The sequence below is a fragment of the Mercenaria mercenaria genome, chromosome 7, assembly GCF_021730395.1.
Source record: "Mercenaria mercenaria strain notata chromosome 7, MADL_Memer_1, whole genome shotgun sequence".
In the NCBI taxonomy this organism is placed as follows: domain Eukaryota; kingdom Metazoa; phylum Mollusca; class Bivalvia; order Venerida; family Veneridae; genus Mercenaria; species Mercenaria mercenaria.
This window is the reverse complement of record NC_069367.1, coordinates 72,559,071-72,577,316: the sequence shown is the minus strand read 5'-3', so window position 1 is coordinate 72,577,316 and position 18,246 is coordinate 72,559,071. Positions and strand designations below refer to the sequence as shown.

Here is an 18,246-nt window from a genome sequence, read left to right as displayed (position 1 = left end):
AACTTTAAAGTTGATATTTACGTAAAAGTGACGTCAGAGCGACAAAATATGACGTTGAGTTTTAAAAAGTTTGCTCTAATCTTGTCTCATGTAAAACCCAAAAAATAGAATTTGACAAAAAACTAACATGATGAAAACTTTATTTTCTGTCGATTGAAGGAACAAAATTATGGGGTCACCGAATTCTTTTTCGCGTAAAGTTACATTATGCTATCCCAACCCCCAAATCACGAGATAGCGCAATTGAGTATTTTTCCTGTATCTCCTCTTTTTAAGATTAACTATATTATTTTTTTCTTAGTTAAATTAAATCAAAATAGCCTTTGAAACTATGTTACCTTGGGCGAAATTATTTCATTGAAACCTTAACCGTAACCTTTAGAATATTATATACTCAATGCGTGCGTACATCCAATAGGCGAGAATTAATGCTAGCACTAACCCCTTTAGTCATACCCTCAGTGCGTACGTACATACAATAGGTGGGAATTAATGTTTATGTTAAGCGCAAATATAATTATGTGCGATTTACCAAACGCTCAGCGCATATAACGGGTTAGGTACGTTCCCTTTTACCTGGAACAACTGATATTAGACCATTCTGCTTTTACCAATCGTTGGGCTGGATAGATTTGTCATATCTGCCCTGCATGCTTTACCAAAGGATTTACAGTAGTAAATTAATTTGCTTTATATTCCATATAAAATTAACCATCTTCAGAGAGTTGTAACACACAGAGAGGCCCATTTTAAAAAAGAGTACTTATCTTAAATTACCTATGACCAAGAAAACTAGTGGCCATGCATCTTCTTAGAGGGATTTTTTTTTGTCTGACGGGTTAACACTATAGAATATCGTCCAAACTGACAGCTAAAATTGGGTATGAACGCATGTGTAAAAAGGTTTGTTTACATGTCTATAAATGCCCATCTGGGCCCAGTTTTACTCGCAAATGCGCAAAAAAAATGGAAAAATTAGGATCAATTTATTAGCGACATTTTTCGACTACACCACGGAAGCACATTTTTGACCGAATACTGCTATATAACTTTAGTGATTTGCGCTGAGCGATTAACAAAACGCGCAGATTGGTTAATTGCGCGTAACATCTTATTGTACGCAAACGGTAATTTATTGCAACACACTGAACAAAATATTTGGATATGCTTACTTTTAAAATAATATTGGTAAGCCATCAATATATGCTTGAGAAATGCATGTTTTAGAGTTTATTGAAAAACAGTTCTCTCATGGTGCTTTCATCAAACTGCAAATAAAAGGAATTTTCCACGTGATTTCCGACAAAAAGTTGCTTTCGGTTCTGCTCTTTGATTTCGTTCCTGTTTCTTTTCTTCTAGTGAAACTCATTTTTCTTGTTTGTGTTTTTAAATTTGATGCCATTATTATGGGCCAGGTTAGACATTAAAAATAGAATTTGAAAGTTTGCATATGGAAAGGAGAAAATCGTCATTTATGACATTCATTGCACTCACAAAAAGCCATCACAAATACTCCCACGCCTGTGGGCTTTAGATATCACATGTTTTTTTTTTTACTTTAACTTACCATATGACATCCTGTATAGAATTATTGCCTTAAGAATGTCGCATCAAGAATATAAAATCCGATTCCCTGCTGTTAAAGTAACGGCCGGGATTAATGATAATGATATACAAATCATAAAGCCGCTTAAAGAGATTGCGTAAACCACCACATGTAATCGCTAATAAGCTACAATCATTACCATACCACTGACGAATTTATTTTGGAATTCAATATTACTATTTATGGTGTAAAAGGTCCAGTATTTGGAATAAACATGCAACATTTTGCCTTAATGTATTGCAATGTCTTAATATTAAAAACCCAGCTATATTTTCAAGTACATGTATTGTAAACCTTAAATAAATATCGTTGATAGCTTGAGAGCGTCTTCTTAAAACTCATGTTAGTAAAACAAAAGTAAGATATTTACAAAACGATATTGTACTAAATCTCGAAATACTAGTAATCGATGGATTACTGTCAGGGTTGTGGGAGGAGAGGCTCTTGGTTTCATACAGTTAAAGGGTCTCACCAAGATTTTATGAATAAACATATGCATGTGTTTATTATAAGCAGAAAATCTGCATTTTAATATGTAAGGCAAGTAGACATCTTATATGGAAACGGCTCGCAAGAAGATGGAAACTTGCAGATTCAAACAGTTCTCATGAGTTTTGCTTTCCCCTTACTGAAATCACATTACAAGTCTTTGTTTGACAATCATAGTGCAATGATGAAAACAATCCGGATTAATTCGGATATGAGTGTGTGTTCGGGTTTAACGTCTTTTTCAAAAAAATTTCAGTCATAAACGACGGTGTACTCTAGCAGTGAGCACAATGTCAAACTTTAAAGTGCTGCCTCATTGGAATATTTCGCCGTAGACACGTGACATGATACCCCACCCAGTCACATTATACTGAGACTGGGCTGATCAGCCCTAGTACTAAAGCTGAGCGCCATTTTTACTTCTTTGGTATGACGAGGCAAGGGATCGAACCCACGACCTGCCGCACTCGAAGCAGGCGACTCCAAGGTTAAATTTTGAGACCGATGTAAATCCGTTCTTTTTCGTTTTTGGGAGTGGGTTACAGGAAGGGGGTCGATAATCCGGAAAATAACGGACACCATTCAGGAAGTATTATCATCCTTTCTCATTTCCTTTGCGACTGAAAATTTTTTGAAAAAGACGTTAAACCCGAACACACACACACACACACACACACGCACACATACACACACACACACACACACACATTGCGACCAAAACATAAAACCGTTTGGATTTCGCATAAAATCTTCTATGAATGACACTGCCTTTGAATTCGATGGTATTAAAGAAAATTCAATTCCAGATACACCACCATGGACCCTTAATTCCCCTACAGTTCTTTTTGATATGAAAACTGCCTTTAGAAAGTCTGAAACAAACCCCGAAATATTCAAGTCCAAATATCATGAAATCAAGTCAACTTACACTACTGGATGCACATGCCATTAAAAGGGTCATGAAATTGGCCTTAATTTTTTCAAACATTTTTAACAGAGTTTTAACAGGTCACCATTAAAATTCACCCATTACTTATTACTATTTATTGGGATTTTCATGACCATAGTTTTAATGCCATATATTAAAAAGCCATGAAATAAGTATATTAAAACCCTGGTAAATATACCTTTTTAAAATGACTTTGATGGCAATGGAAAGCTGCTTAAAATAAACCATTAAAATAAGTTAACTGACTCCTTAAAACTCAATGAAAATTTTTAATTGGCATGAAGTTAATGTGCCATTAAAAAGTACCCCTTAATTCCACATTAATTTGTAAATACTAACGGGCCATTATTTTTTTTAATACTCTGTTAATGGCCGTGAATTATTAAAAAAATTAATTTATGATCTCATTAAATATGTCAGATTCAATTTCAATGGGTTCGTAATATTTAAATGGTATATCAAATTAAGGGCCATGAAAATTTGCCATCAGAATTAGACATCTTAAGATAATTAACTTCGTATTGATATTTGCCGTATTGATTTAAACTACGTATTACTACACATGTAGTAGTATCTATACATATGTACTTTTTGTTTTGTAAAATGCTAGAAGAATATTTTATTCTTCTTTTTTCTCTCATTATTTTGTAATGTAAACACATGTAACAGCCACGTAAAAACATTTGTCATATTTTATCCTCATTCTGTTATATGTTCATATGAAATGAGAAAATAAATGGATATTGTATTGTATTGTGTTGTACTGAGAAGGGTTTACAGGTACCGATTTAATAGATCAAGTGACCATGTGGGTAGTTTTAACTATTCAACATTTTTATATTGACAAACATTCTGACCAAGTTTTATTGGTACAGACATTAGTCGTCAGGTGTATTCAAAAAGCAACTGTTGATGGCAACGTACAATGGGCGATCACAATTTAGATTTCTTCAGTACTTTGTGCTCAGGTTCACGCACTTAAACAGTTAAGAGCAAATGTTTGAGGAAATGCATCACAAGTAGCTCCCCCAGTTAGCATACCACACTCTTTGTTTCATTGAAACGAAGAAGCAATTGATCTGCCCATGCCCAAAATTAATTTAAATCAGACTGCAAATCTTCACAATCATGTGTACTGTTCACTTCTTTATAAACCTTAGTTTCTACTCAAGGATAGGACAATTTGAAAATCTAAACTGGTCTGAACACATTTTATAATGTAAATTCCTTACCCTACCCACTTTCTTATACAAATGCTGATTATTTGTACAGGAAAAACAAAAAAAAACAGAAAAAGTGGCATGCATCAATATGTATTTACCCTTACCATAATAATGTAGATTAATGTTATCAAATAAATTAATATCATTTCATCCAACTTTCATTGAAATAAATCCGATTTTTTTGTAAGAACACAATTTGGCAAACATTTGAAAAAAATGGCGTAACTGCATCAAGGGGAAATAAATTTAATGCAACTAAATATAACATCATGATATATTATAGACGATGTGTTCGTAGTATGTATTTATTGTGATTAAAGTCCATTTTAGAACAATATGGGACTGGAATTATAAGCATTCAATGGGACGAATGCAAGCCAAAAACCAAAAAAAAAAACAAAACATTTTTGTGCTTCTGAAAATATACGAATCACATTTTACAGAATGTAGGATTTAATAGGCATCACATTGCTGTTAAGGGCCATTAAGTTTACTCTTTAATGAAATCGTACAGAACCCGAAAATTTAACGGGCATTAAATCAAATCTAAGGACCATAAATAATCCTGTTAAATTCAAAATATACAGAATTTCACTTTTTTTCAAAGCCATTAACGTTTTTACTACCAAACTAAATTTTTAATGGCATGATTCATGGTCAAAAATGGGTGTTTTAATGGTATTTTAACATGTAACCTATTAATATTGTGAAACCTGTTAAATAAAGTGATGCATGAATTAATGAGGTTAATCAACGGTTTTTCCAATTTTAATTGATATTTTACAGAGTTTTAAACCACGTTTAGTGGTATGTGCATCCAGTAGTGTTACAAGGACTATTTTGCAATTTACACAGACGGTTCAAAAGATGAATCAAAGGTTGGGTGTGCTGCTATCAGCCACCTTCATCAATCAAAATTACGTTTGCCAAATAATGCAACAATATTTTTAGCCGAAGCAAAATAGGGCATGTTGTTTCTGACAAGAACATTTTAAAAGTTGCAAATATATACGTATAGGGAAAAATTAACAACTCAGCCTAGCAGCCATGTTTCAAGACAAATCAAATAATTTGAACAATCTTGATAGAAGGTCACACAAGGACCATTTCTGTGAAATCTAAATTTAAAAATCGGGCCAGCAATGTCATAAAAGATTTTTTTTTAAGTTTACACTTTAAACATATAAGAAAAATGACAACGCCCTCTTGCGGCAAGGTTTTTGACGAATCGGAATCATTTGAACAGTCTGTGTAGAAGGTCACACAAGGACAATTTGTGTGAAATTATTTTAAATTCGGACAAGCAGTGTCATAAAAGAATTATTTTTAAGTTTCTGCTATATACATAAAGGGAAAAGTGACCACGCCCTTTTGCACCTTTGGTTTTTGACGAATCATAATAATTTGAACATTCTTTGTAGAATACCACATAAGGAAAATTTGTGTGAAATTATTTTAGAATCGGGTCAGCAGTTTCACACCAGAAGATTATTAAATTTTTCAATATATACATATAGGGCAAGTGACTACGCCCTCTGGTGGCCATGTTTTTAAGTGGATCGAAATAATTTGACAGTCTTGTAGAGGGTCATACAAGGACCATTTGTATAAAGTTATTTTGAAATCGGACCAGCAGTATCATACAAGAAGATTGTTTTACTATATACATATGGGCAAAAGTTACCAAGCCCCATGAACGACGAAAAATAGTAGATAGTATTCAAAGCAGGTACTCAAAAATTACTTTTAGAAATATATAAATGAGACTAGAAGAGAAAGTGTACACCTTTTTCTGGTAACATGATACCATGCACCAAACATAATGAAAGGAGCTTGGTTGAAGTTATGATTATCATAATATACATGTATATGAACAGACTAGAAAATAATTTACGAAATGTTTTGGAGTAGTGATCTTGCATCAGAATCGTCGACAATTTACAATATTATGAACTATATCACTTTATTGATTGTCATAACAATCAGAATAGTGTTCTCCTTACAATTCAGTAGTGCATGTGAAATCTTTGGCGTATAAAGTATAAATATACAAATTACTTCTGAAAATAAGGAATTCCACAAATAGTTGTATAAAATAGAACATCTTTGAAATAAACCTTATAAGGTTTCAATGAATACAATTATTACGAAATAGACATCGAATGCATTATCAGGATTCTGGCAACCCACTTACTATATTAATGTCTTTACAAGGAAAACCTGACATTAATTTTGCCTCAGTATCAATGTATATGTCAAGAATGATGAATTGCCTTTTGTGTAATTCTACACAAGCAATTCATTTTCTGTCATTTTAGCAAGCAATGCGTTTGCGCGTTCACGTTTCATTCCCGATAATCAAACTAATCACGCATACGTTTTTGTTCTGCTAACAATGCATATGACAACGACGGGTCTTCTAAATATATTTCTTGCTCTATTTTTGCAACTTGTCAAATATTCAGTATTCATCTGATTCGAAAAAAGTTAAAGATAACGAAGGAAATATTGAGAATGTGAATAAGGACCGTTACTTAAAAGTCCTGAGAAGTATATTTGTGGCAGCATTACGAAAGAAGGGTATCATTCTAGACACTTTTTGGTTTCAGCAAGATGGGGCGACTCCTCATACAGCCGGTGATGTGATTGAGTGGTTACAAAAAACTTTTGGGCGGAACTTTATTTCATTCAAGACCGATTATGAATTGCCACCCCACTCACCCGACCTGAGCCCCCGAGATTTCTTCTTATGGGGTTATCTAAAAGACAGGGTCTATAAACCTACACCTAAACAACTGATGAACTTAAGGTCGCAATAAGTAGGGACACTTGCACCGCTGTAAAAAAAATCATTTAGACTTGACGTCGTAATTGCCAAGAATGGGCTTCATGTAGAGCATGTTCTGTAAAATTGACAGTAGCTAAGATGTGGAATATATTCAATGTCTGAAAGGTATTTTACATGTATTATACATCAAACACAACTTTAAACACTATACAATAAAACTATGAAATTCAAATTGTTTAATACAAATATGTATAGAAAATATCAATGTATGAAATGAGGACAGATATTATGAAACACTCCTTCGAAATAGAATAAATTAAAAAAACAATTGTTATACAATATTTCTATAATAATCTGGTAAAACAACTGCAGTGTTCTTGGAAACATTAATGTTTAGCTGAGACTGGTCTAGGAAAGTAAATGTGCTGTTGCCGCATATTTGCATGGATTGTCAAAGGAGTGCTCAAATTGAAATGTCAGAAGTCCTGAAATATTCATCGCAAAAGCTTCAACAAAAACAAGAATTGAATAACATTTTATGTGTATCATGCAAAACGAGCTGATATAAAACAAGAATTTTAGAGATTTCACGATTAGTATTTTCTTGTCTGCATGAAGCACCAAAAAAGGTATTAGTGTGTCCGTTTTCCAATTGTATGTTTCTTCGATCTGCAAATAAAATGTGATTAAAAGAAATTAGACAATAAAAAAAGCCAAACCTGCAAGTTGCGTCGTTGCTTCTATTTTTCATGAGAAATTAAAAGCAGTAGCAGCAAAAAAACAAAGATGGAATTAACAAGTTTATTATATATATCATGACCAAAATGTTCAAAACAAAGGGCGGGACACTTTAAATATAAATACGTAAACGTATGTCATAAAGATGATTCTTTTAGTGGTACATTGAAGTACTATTATAAATAACAGTACAAAAAGCTATTTTTTACAATATTGTAGTAATTACGTATGCACTCCACGCAACATCGTTTGTCTAATTTTGTCCATGAAACCGTTTATAACTTTACCACACAATTCTTGATACAACCGGCGTTGGGTATACCACGACGACGTAGTTACATGGGTTAACATCAGGATTGCGAGCAAGCAATGGCACATTCTTTAACTTGAATGTAGTGTCGGGTCGTACCCTTTTGCCAAATAAACAATGCAGGAAATTTAAACCACATTAGTTTTAAGTGCGATAGCACTATCTTGTATAAACCAATCGTCCCAACTATTACATGACTGCATTTAAAGTGCACGAAAACAGTTCTTCCTAGTTAAAAAGTAGATATCGTTAAGAGCTAATTGCATTGTTGAATACATATGGATAAATAGGTTATTGTAGATTTCCTGGAACCTCAGACCTGCCAAAAAGAAAAAAACAGAGCAAGAGAGCCATGCTAATAAAACTTGATGCGTCAGCACATGGCTGACCGGATGACTCGTCCATTACGTCACTGAGAGCATCATAAGTATGCTCATAATGAACGAGTAGGTTGCTTATGGAGTCGATCCTAGATAACCAGGTATCAGAAAGTGTTGGTAGAATATGTCGCTTCGACGAACTTTCGAATAAGGCAGTTCCATATTCGTATTCCGCCTCGCAGTCTGGTGCATCTGCTAATAACTTTCGCTGACATTAGTTTTACGTTTTGCATAGTTGTAGAAAGAGAAGGTTAATTCCTTGAAAGTATGTATGAAATTTCGAATCACGAAACTTTAATGCATGACGACACAACTACAAAATTTAAGCAATGACTTTTATAGTGTGTAAAATATTTGGCATGCCGATAAAGATTGGTGATCCGAGCCTGAACCCCACTGACCTGACCACTCCTTGTCGATGCACCGTCAAAACCTTAGCCAGGTCCAGATTCCATAGCTTCGTGCTTTAAACTAATTTATTAGTTATAGTTTCTGCATTTGTTTTGGGTAATTCGACGAAACCAATAAAATCTTCAAGGATTCCCTTGTCTACAATGTATATGAGGCAAACATTCATTTGCTCAGTGACGCTTTCATCAGTCGTTTCGCCAGCCATGATGCTGAGAAACTTCGCATATTATTTGACTACGAATGTAATCTCCAATACACGTTGTTATTTCATTTTGAAACTGCGGCGAAGTGTACTTCGCATTTTTGGGACTGCTTTTCAGATGTTTAGAAAGATGTCCACCTTTTTCGATGTTTACAAGTAAAATGTAATGTATATAATTCCTTGTGCGGATCATAAACACGGCTGTCAATATGACCGCTACGATTTATTGCTCACCTTGCCTCAATGATGTCATGAGGCAAATTATATTCAGTCTGATATATTTGATATATTCTAATGATATTAATGTAGTTTTTTGAAATTTTATAACTTTGGGTTTCATCAGTGTGATAGATCTACTTTTAACATGTTTGACTCCTCATGTTTTAACCGAGTCAACTGCCTCGGTTTGCCTCAGTGTGGCTACAGCGCTGTCATATTGAAAATATCAACAACGTGCCTCAAACATCAACTTAAAGAACTGCGTCTTAGTGGTCAAACTGAGCACAAAATCTCTTTCATTTCAGTAAAGGAATAAATAAGTGATGACTTGGGTGCAATTTATCCCCATAGGAATACCAAGTACTTGTTTATATGTTTATTGTCTAATTAATTAGATATGTTACTAATATCTAACAGAAACCGTAGCGCTCCACTAACCTATCACTACTCAACAAGGTGTATTTAATAAATTCACTGTTTGAAGTAAATGCTCTAATGTCGTTGGATTCCATACAAGTTGTCTTAATTTAAAGCTACCAGTTCTGCTGAGATTATGTGGTAAATTAGTAAAGATTTGAAAACATACTTATAGCCAAACATTTGTATAGGTAGCAATAACAGACCAATTTTATTTTCTTAATAATTGACAGTTGTCATACATCAACGAAAAGGTCTTTTTAAGGGAAAAACAAAACTGAAAACCATTTACAAATATCTGTTTTATAGAAAAAGTTATGACACAATATGTATAACCACCGTCATGAAGTCAGTATATGAAAAATGGCTTATTTTCACTATTCACAACTATTATGATATATTTCACATTAAATTACTATTTTTACCCTAAATGATGATTTCAAGAATCTTTGCTTGGTAGTCATCCATTAACTTGTATGTGTATGTTTTGTTATACCACTGAGAATACCCAGGAACCTGAAATTATTTACAACCGAAAAATTAATTTTGAGTTGTATAAACAATATTACATGTATACCCGCTAGTTTAGTTTATTAAAAAGACAAACAGGAGTGAATATGTTAAATTGAAAAAAAAGGTTTAACAATAGTAAAAAATATATTTATCAGTTATATATAAAATTAATATTTATCAGTTTTGATTATAAATACAATGCAAATAGAGAAAAAGGTACAAACTTATTCTGACTTTCAAGTCATTTCAATCTTTATCAACATATGCATATCTCGCTAGTACCAATAATTGTAGTAGTAGTACAAGTAGAAGTAGTAGTAGCACTAGCAGTAATATAAATAATAGTAGCAGCAGTAGTAGTAGCAGCAGCAGTAGCATTGGTAGTTGTAGCAGCAGCAGTAGTTGCAGTAGTAGTAGAAACAGTAGCAGTAGTAGCAGTAGTAGTAGTACAAAGTCTTGCAGCAGTTGCAGTAGTTGTAGCAGCAGTAGTATTATGGCAGTAGCAGTATTAGTACATTTACAGCTTAAGCAGTAGTAGAAGTAACAGCAGTAGAAGTAGTACCAACGGCAGCTTTAGAAGTACCAGTAGTAGCAGCAGCAGTAGAGGTAGTAATTAAGAACATAGCAAAGAAAAATAAAGAAGTAACAATAATAACAGAAAGAAGAAGAAGAGAAGCAAGGTTTACGATATAATAACTGTAGACTTAGGTTGAGGCAATATAAAGTTTTTCGTACTTGAAAAAGTTGTATTGACCTCTGACTAGCGTCCTCGGTCAATATAACTTCTCGTAGGTCCAAAAAACTATATACTCACCTCAACAGCAGTCTACTTTTCGAAAAGGTGGGGATTATAATGTATGTAAACAGACGTACTTGAGACACAACTTTTCCTGTGTACCAGACATCCTGACCGTTGGTAGTAAACTGACGCCTCACCCTTCGGCCGATGATAACTTGAGTCTCTGGAGATGATGTTGCTGGCAAATTCAATGCATGACCTACCAGAGCTTATACATTTTCTGTTAGTTCTTTGACATTTAACAGTATATTGCGCCCGTTTTCCTTCTTGGAGAAGCAAAACACAGCTGGATCCCCTGAATTTTGCTTGAATATTACTTTACGGAAGCGTAACTGAGCCTTAAGTGCCTTTACTTTTTCCGTGTTTGACTTGATTGTGTCCAGGATATTATCAACTTCTTCTGTAGACTGCCAAAGGCAATAATATATTATTTCACTTGTGATGTCTTCCAGCTTCCTTAGTTCTCTTGCAGCTTCTTTCGTTCTTCTTGCTTCTTCCAGTTTTTCTCTTGATTCACTTGCTAGTGTGTTTACATGCGGTTTATACCTCAACAAGTTATCATAGTATACAAAAACTCTTTCGCTGAACTTGTTGTGCTTTTCAACAGACTTCATTTTCACTTTCATTTCTTCTGTCTGGCTGGCTGAACACACCTCCAGGAAGAAAGTCCTTGAACTTTCTGACAACATATTTGGTCACTGCAGCTAGAAGGACAGACAAAATCATCTCACAATCATCATCGTAAAGACTTGGTGCAACTAAAGTGTCATACACAATGTCTTCTTTAACGTGAACTTCTTCCCCAAATGACCGTACTGTTCCGGTCATGAAACCATTAACATTCTCTGTGGCCTCCTGTAAACCACATTTAAACATCAGGTAGTACTTGTTCATTTCAAGGATATTTATACTTTTATCCTCCAGTAAATTCCACAGTGGTGCTGACCAGTTTGCTGATGACACCCAGTGCCTTGCACCCTGCAACATATGTAACAACATCAAGATCAAAGGCAACCGACTGTTTTAATCTATTTAAAGCAGATCCTTTCAGAAAGTCTGTCATCTGTTCATGGAGTGAATACACCTGCCCAGCATTATGGAATAGAATGTTGAACCGTTGAATGGTACTAATTTCAAAGATTTCATGTTATGGTCTTTCAAAAACTGAGCTATGAATGGGACAAATGGTAGATGGCATCCTGATTTTTCATCCGGCCCTCTAGAGAATGCTTTACTGACTGTTCTAATAAGTCTGAGTGTCCCAGATTCCCCATCTTTCCTGTACGATCCTTGGTGCATTGGTGCTTTCTTGTAAAATGCTGCTTTGCAAACGTATTCAGTGACTTGGAGCAAGTTTCTGTGAAGTGTACAAAGGAATGCAAGCCACAAAAGAAATTGTTCAGTTTGTTTTCTCTGTTTCCCTTCTTCATCAAGTTCATGATAATTGTCTATAGTGTATGGAAGAACTGTGGATCTATATTCCTCAAGTAAACTGTTGAACTTTATTTCAGTGGAAGCACTGTCTGACATTGTGGCCGAAATATTTGTGAGAATTTTTCTAGATGCCTTATTGCCGATGTCTGCAGCATGGTCAATGTCACCTAATATCTGGGTCAGTGTTTCCAATGTATCACTAGCAGACTTTGTTGTAAGGTCAAGTAGTCCCAATGTAAAATAATTACCTTCTTGATCTCTCACATGATAACCACACACTTTGTTACCGAATTTACTAGTTTCGTCTGTAATTGATGTATTAGGCTTATCAATAAGAACTTCACTTACATGTTTGTAGCTCAAAGCTAGACGCTGTAAATTCATGTTGTGAATGGTGCTCACACTCGGCAGCCTGTTTGCCTTCTTATTTACTAATGAGAAGACTGCTTCAATAACAGGCCTAACATGTTTGGATGACACGTGCTGCTCCAATAGGTTATACACACAAACCTGTAAATTTTTTATGTAGAAATTCTTTTCAGGGTCAGACAAGTGCAATTCTTCATCCTGAAGGTTGTCTATTACATGATGCAACCATTCAATTTCTTCTCTGGCTGTCTTTTGATCTGTCATATATTCTACCTGCAGTTCAGAAAATTTATCTTTTAATAATTTTAATTGTGACACAAGGTCCTGTATTTTTTCTTCCTGAATAGTAGCATTCTGTCGAGCTGTATTCACAGTTCTGTTAAGATACTGACTTTGTGAACGTATTCTAATTAACTGTACATTTTTTTTTATTGTCAATGCCAACACAGCATTCTGGATTTTTAATGACTTCAAGTCTGCTTTAACAGTCTTTAATTCATCTTTTAACTTCCTGATCCCTTTACCTTTATTTTCCCTTACCTTTACTTGCTTTTCTACTTGTTCTTTCCTTTCCTTACAGGCGTGAAGTTCAGATGCAAGTGAAATAGACACATCTTTATATGTTTCTATAGTATACTGCAATTCCCGTGTATTTTGAGAATTAACACTGCCTTTATTACAGGGTGAATTAGACGGTCTAGGAATTGTACAATCTTCACTCAAAAATTCTTCTAGTTTTTCACATCCACCTTTTTTGAAATATTTCTTCTAAGTTTTTTATATGACTGTTTTTTATATGACTGTTCGAGAGATTCACATGACTTTGTAAAAGATCTTTTATCTGCCAAAGGTAACTGCAATGCCTTCACATGTTCAAATAAAAACTCTGCTGTACCTTTTTTTCCTAGTTTAGCTATTTTTTCAATAACATCCTTCTTTTTTAAAGACATTTTTTATTCAAATGCACTGACAATTGTGTTTTTGAATGAATTACTGAAGTGTGTGTTTTCTACAGGCTCAGACTGAGAATCTTCAAACTCAAAGTTACTAAAGGAGTCTGACTCAGTTTCTTCTGCAGGAATCAGGGTTGTTGCAGACAGAATGTTCTCTGTGCACACGGATGTGAATGTGAAGCTATTAAATGATGTCTGTGTTCCTTCCTCATTAGTCAACCTACCACTTTCAAAAGTTTGTTTAAATTTGTCTATGTACACTATACTGTCATCATCTGCTTGTGTGTTACACACAAAAAACGAGTATCGTAGACTCAACTATTTCCTATAAACTTGTATATACGTGTATCATTGAAGGTTCCATGTTCACCGCCGTTTGAATACATCTGCGGGTGTCTCTAAATTGTTTGTTATACTTTTAGCATGTGTAATTGTTGAGTTCTGCTCAACCCGGGGCTAGAGGGCGTGGACGGTAGCATGCATTTCCACTACCGTCCATGAACAGGCTCAATCAAACCGAGCCTGCAACATTTTCATTTTTGTCGTGTTGAGTGACCTGTGAAGTTTTCACTTTTCTCTATTTTGTTGAAATGGATATCTTGGTCAAATACCGGTATGCTGAAAACTTTCTGACTTGAGGATGTCTCCTGTAAGGGTTATGGTTCTGTTAGGGAGCATTATACTATGCTAATTTGCTAATATGTAAATCACTTCCATTTTGCAGCAACATAATTTTGCAAAAGTTGTATGAATTTCATTATTTTATTCAGCAAAATCTTGAATGCATGACCACTCAACATTCAATAATGCTCAAGTGAACAATAAATTACTGCAGTACTGTAACTTTTAGATCAAAACAGACAAAAGATGGGAACATTAATGAAAACTTCGATACTCAAAAATGAAATATGATTTACAATGCTAGTACTACAAGTGTTAGGTTTGTTAGTGATTAAAGTCTCAGTGCCACATAATGCAAACTTTAATGTTCAAACCAAAACACCGTTCCATTCTGTCCTGTTGATGCATTTTCACACTTACCTATACCCTCCTTATTTTTGGCAATATCATTGAAAAAAAAACAAAAAAAAAACATTTATATATACTTCAAATCACATATTTGTAAATTACACCGGAAATACAATGAGTCTGTGTAAAGGTCAGTAATGTCTATATAGGTTAATATTTAATCATTTAAACTCCCACTTTGTGAAAAATTTAATGTGGCTGTAACCTATGTGACACTGGGCCTTTAATTTGAATAAATATCTTTTTTTGCATACTACAGCTAGACTAGACAATAAGCACACACAAAGGATATTTAATGCAGTCTGGGTTAAGATGAAAAATATTCAGGAAATAAAGTACCATTCCAAAAGCAAAGCATTAATACCCAGTTACATGAAGCATGCATAAATATGTTCTAGTCTATACAAATCAAAAATGAAATAAAACATGTATCGGACTATCCGTTACCTAAGCTATGATAATAGATGATTTTTAAAACCTCAATATTTCCGGTAATGTTCCACACGCAGCCAAAAACACTTAATTAATTGAATTTCAAATTTGTTATTTATTGCTGAAATTTCATACATTTTGTTTTCATTTCATTCTTGATGATGGTTAGGCATTCCAAAGAAGCTAGGCAATACAACACTTAATACTCACAAACAAATTCTTCTTCAAGCGTTTAGTAAACACTGGGCTTGGTGGCAAAGAACTTTGGGTAGGGTATCTGGTGGAATTGAGGAGCAGGAGCAACTGCTGTCACCGGCCTATAATATAGAAATTAAATTTACTACAATATGAATAACATTCCTCTCAAACTTCAGCCATGAGAATGGGAAATGAACTAATCAGCTGAACTTATCGATAATGGGTTTTAAGGACTTGTTAAATCTTATGTTTTCAGTAATTCACTATTCATATCGGCTATTATTGTATATTCATATACAAGTGATTTGTAACAGAACTATTATCAAATTATCAAATTAACATGTGTAGGCCTATTTTTTTTGTAAATCCAAAAAATAGCATCTGCAATTAAAACTTCTACAAAAATATTGCTTGGGAATAATGAAAGGACCTGTTCGTCTTCATCACTAATGACATCATATGATATAGCTAAAGCATGGCAAATGTAAGTTGATGACGGTGGTCATACACAATGTGTCATAACTTTTTCTATATAACAGATATTTGTAAATGGTTTTCAGTTTTGTCTATACCCTTAGAAAGACCTTTCCATTAATTATGACAAGTATCATTTATTAAAAAATGGTCTGTTATTGCAACTGAAATGTCGAAATGATTGATTTTGTAGATCTGACAGTCACAGTGACACAGTGACAGTGAAATTATTTGATAACCTTGGCATTGGCATTGCCAACCATGACATTGAAAATTCAAAGTCTTACCAGACAATGTAAATGATAACTTAATGGGACAACAAAATGGCATGATTTATGTATTTCAAACAAAAAGAAAACTAATTTTGGACTGGGACAAACTTAATCAGCATCGCGAAAATAGGTGACATTACAAACACATAATCAAAGAGACAAGTGGAATTATTTTCACAAACGATACACTTTACTTCGGCATTCTTACGCTATTTCATTTTGATTTAATGCAATAATTTGTCTTACCGCAATCAAAAATTGCTACTTTTTTACTTGTTTTTGATTTTTTCACTTTACGCTGACGTTTTCCTGGCGCACAATTTTAACGAAGAGCTTCAAAGGGGAGTAACTCTTTCCTCGACATTGCGGACCCGGCATGATAGAGGTATTTCAAGGGGGAAGCGCAAAAACGCGCAAGAGTTGGTAAACATAAACTTGGTATCAAATGAAAGATCCGACATTAAAGTTTCTTAAGAATTAGGTCCTGTGAGGTCCTATCTATCTGATTGTGAGACAATTAAAACCAAATTTCGGCTTTTTTCCGATCCATTTTTTTTTCTAGATGAATATTATGAAATTATATAAAATGAAATTTACATTTCCCTTTTGGTGCCTCTTATTGGTCGAACGAGCCTCGTTTTCAAGCAATTCATGGAAAATTACCGACTGTAAACATCCAAACAATATATCATGTGATCCCTTGCGAAACAAAATGGCGGCCGACTTTTCGATGAATTTGCTAAAAAACAAGTTACGTTTACGCAACAATTGCAAATGAAATGATAACAATGCTTGACATTAACTTAAAGTGCATTTTTTATCTTTAATATCATGTACATATTTTAGAAATTAAATAAAGTTTTGAATGTGAAATGGGCTGTTAAACTTGGTGAGGTTATAATGGTTATATATAGCGAGTGTTTCTGTGAATCGATCCGCTGTTATTGCTAGTACTGGATTTTGATAGCATCTCCGGCATTCTTGATGAACCAATACAGACTTACACCCGAGTTTTCAAATATCTCGGAGCAACACTTCGGCACATCGTCTTTTATTGCAGTTGGACAAGAAGTCACAAAAGAGAAGCAGCGCATAAAGTTTAGGGATCTGATAAAGAGTAATAGCTTCAACTGACTGTCATCAAGTATGTCATTAAATTTTCACCTTGATCTTTAACAATAATATCCTCATCTCGTAGAGGTAACTGATAAGTTTTCAGATGTATTTGAATAAGTATAGCGGAACAAATTGTACTCGAATTGCTGTAGACTTTTTTTTTGTAGTAATATTATTTCCATGATGTGGGTAATTTAAATCTATGATACATATTTATAGAATCGAGTGTTTCTCTAATAATACATAATGTATATCAGTATATTGATGTATTATCTAATTTTTTATTTACCTAAATATATGTAACATCTTGATGTAATTTCTTTCTGTTGAAAAAAAAACAACTTTCCTAATTCTTTTAAATAACGAAGAAAATTCTAGGTTGATTGATAAGCAAGAAATTATAGAAAACATGTTTTTTCTCTCACGAAGTGCACATAAAATGCATCTTAAACAATTAGTCATGTCCAACAGATGTCGTATGGAGGTAAACTGATTGACATAGCGTGTAGCTTGAGTGACAATTTATCTATATTTTTAGAGAAATATTTTTATTGTTTATTACTTGCAGTTTGTACCAGAATTCATTAATTTTGCATACGTAAATGGTGCATTTGACAAGTCTGTATAAATATGGAGACAAGTCGTGTATTGTCGGACTAAACCGAAAGGGACGCACGCTCACATAGCAACCGCATTGTGGCTTGGAAGCCGGCCAGGGCAAAGGCCTTGCGCTGTGCGCAGCCTTAGAAGGAATGAAGACGGAGATAGAGAATTATGAAATACTTCAAGGATGGAGTTTTGTTAGTTCTGTCAGTTAGAAGTTATACTGTTGGTTACGGAAATAGACTAGATTGAAATTAAACAGTGTAATTAATTATTTATCCGGCGGATTTAGGAGCGCTACGCTAAATATGTTACGCTACTG

At 34.1% G+C, this 18,246-nt stretch overlaps 1 protein-coding gene across 1 annotated transcript in view; it reads left to right on the top strand.

The window, feature by feature from the left end:
• LOC128558343 (uncharacterized protein DDB_G0271670-like) overlaps nucleotides 1-10,780 on the top strand; it is a 62,458-nt gene extending 51,678 nt beyond the window's left edge. Inside the window, exon 2 of the mRNA XM_053547274.1 lies at nucleotides 10,525-10,780. Coding sequence (XP_053403249.1) covers nucleotides 10,525-10,780 — 256 coding nt within the window. The remainder of the gene's footprint in view (nucleotides 1-10,524) is intronic.
• Nucleotides 10,781-18,246: the final 7,466 nt, after the last annotated feature.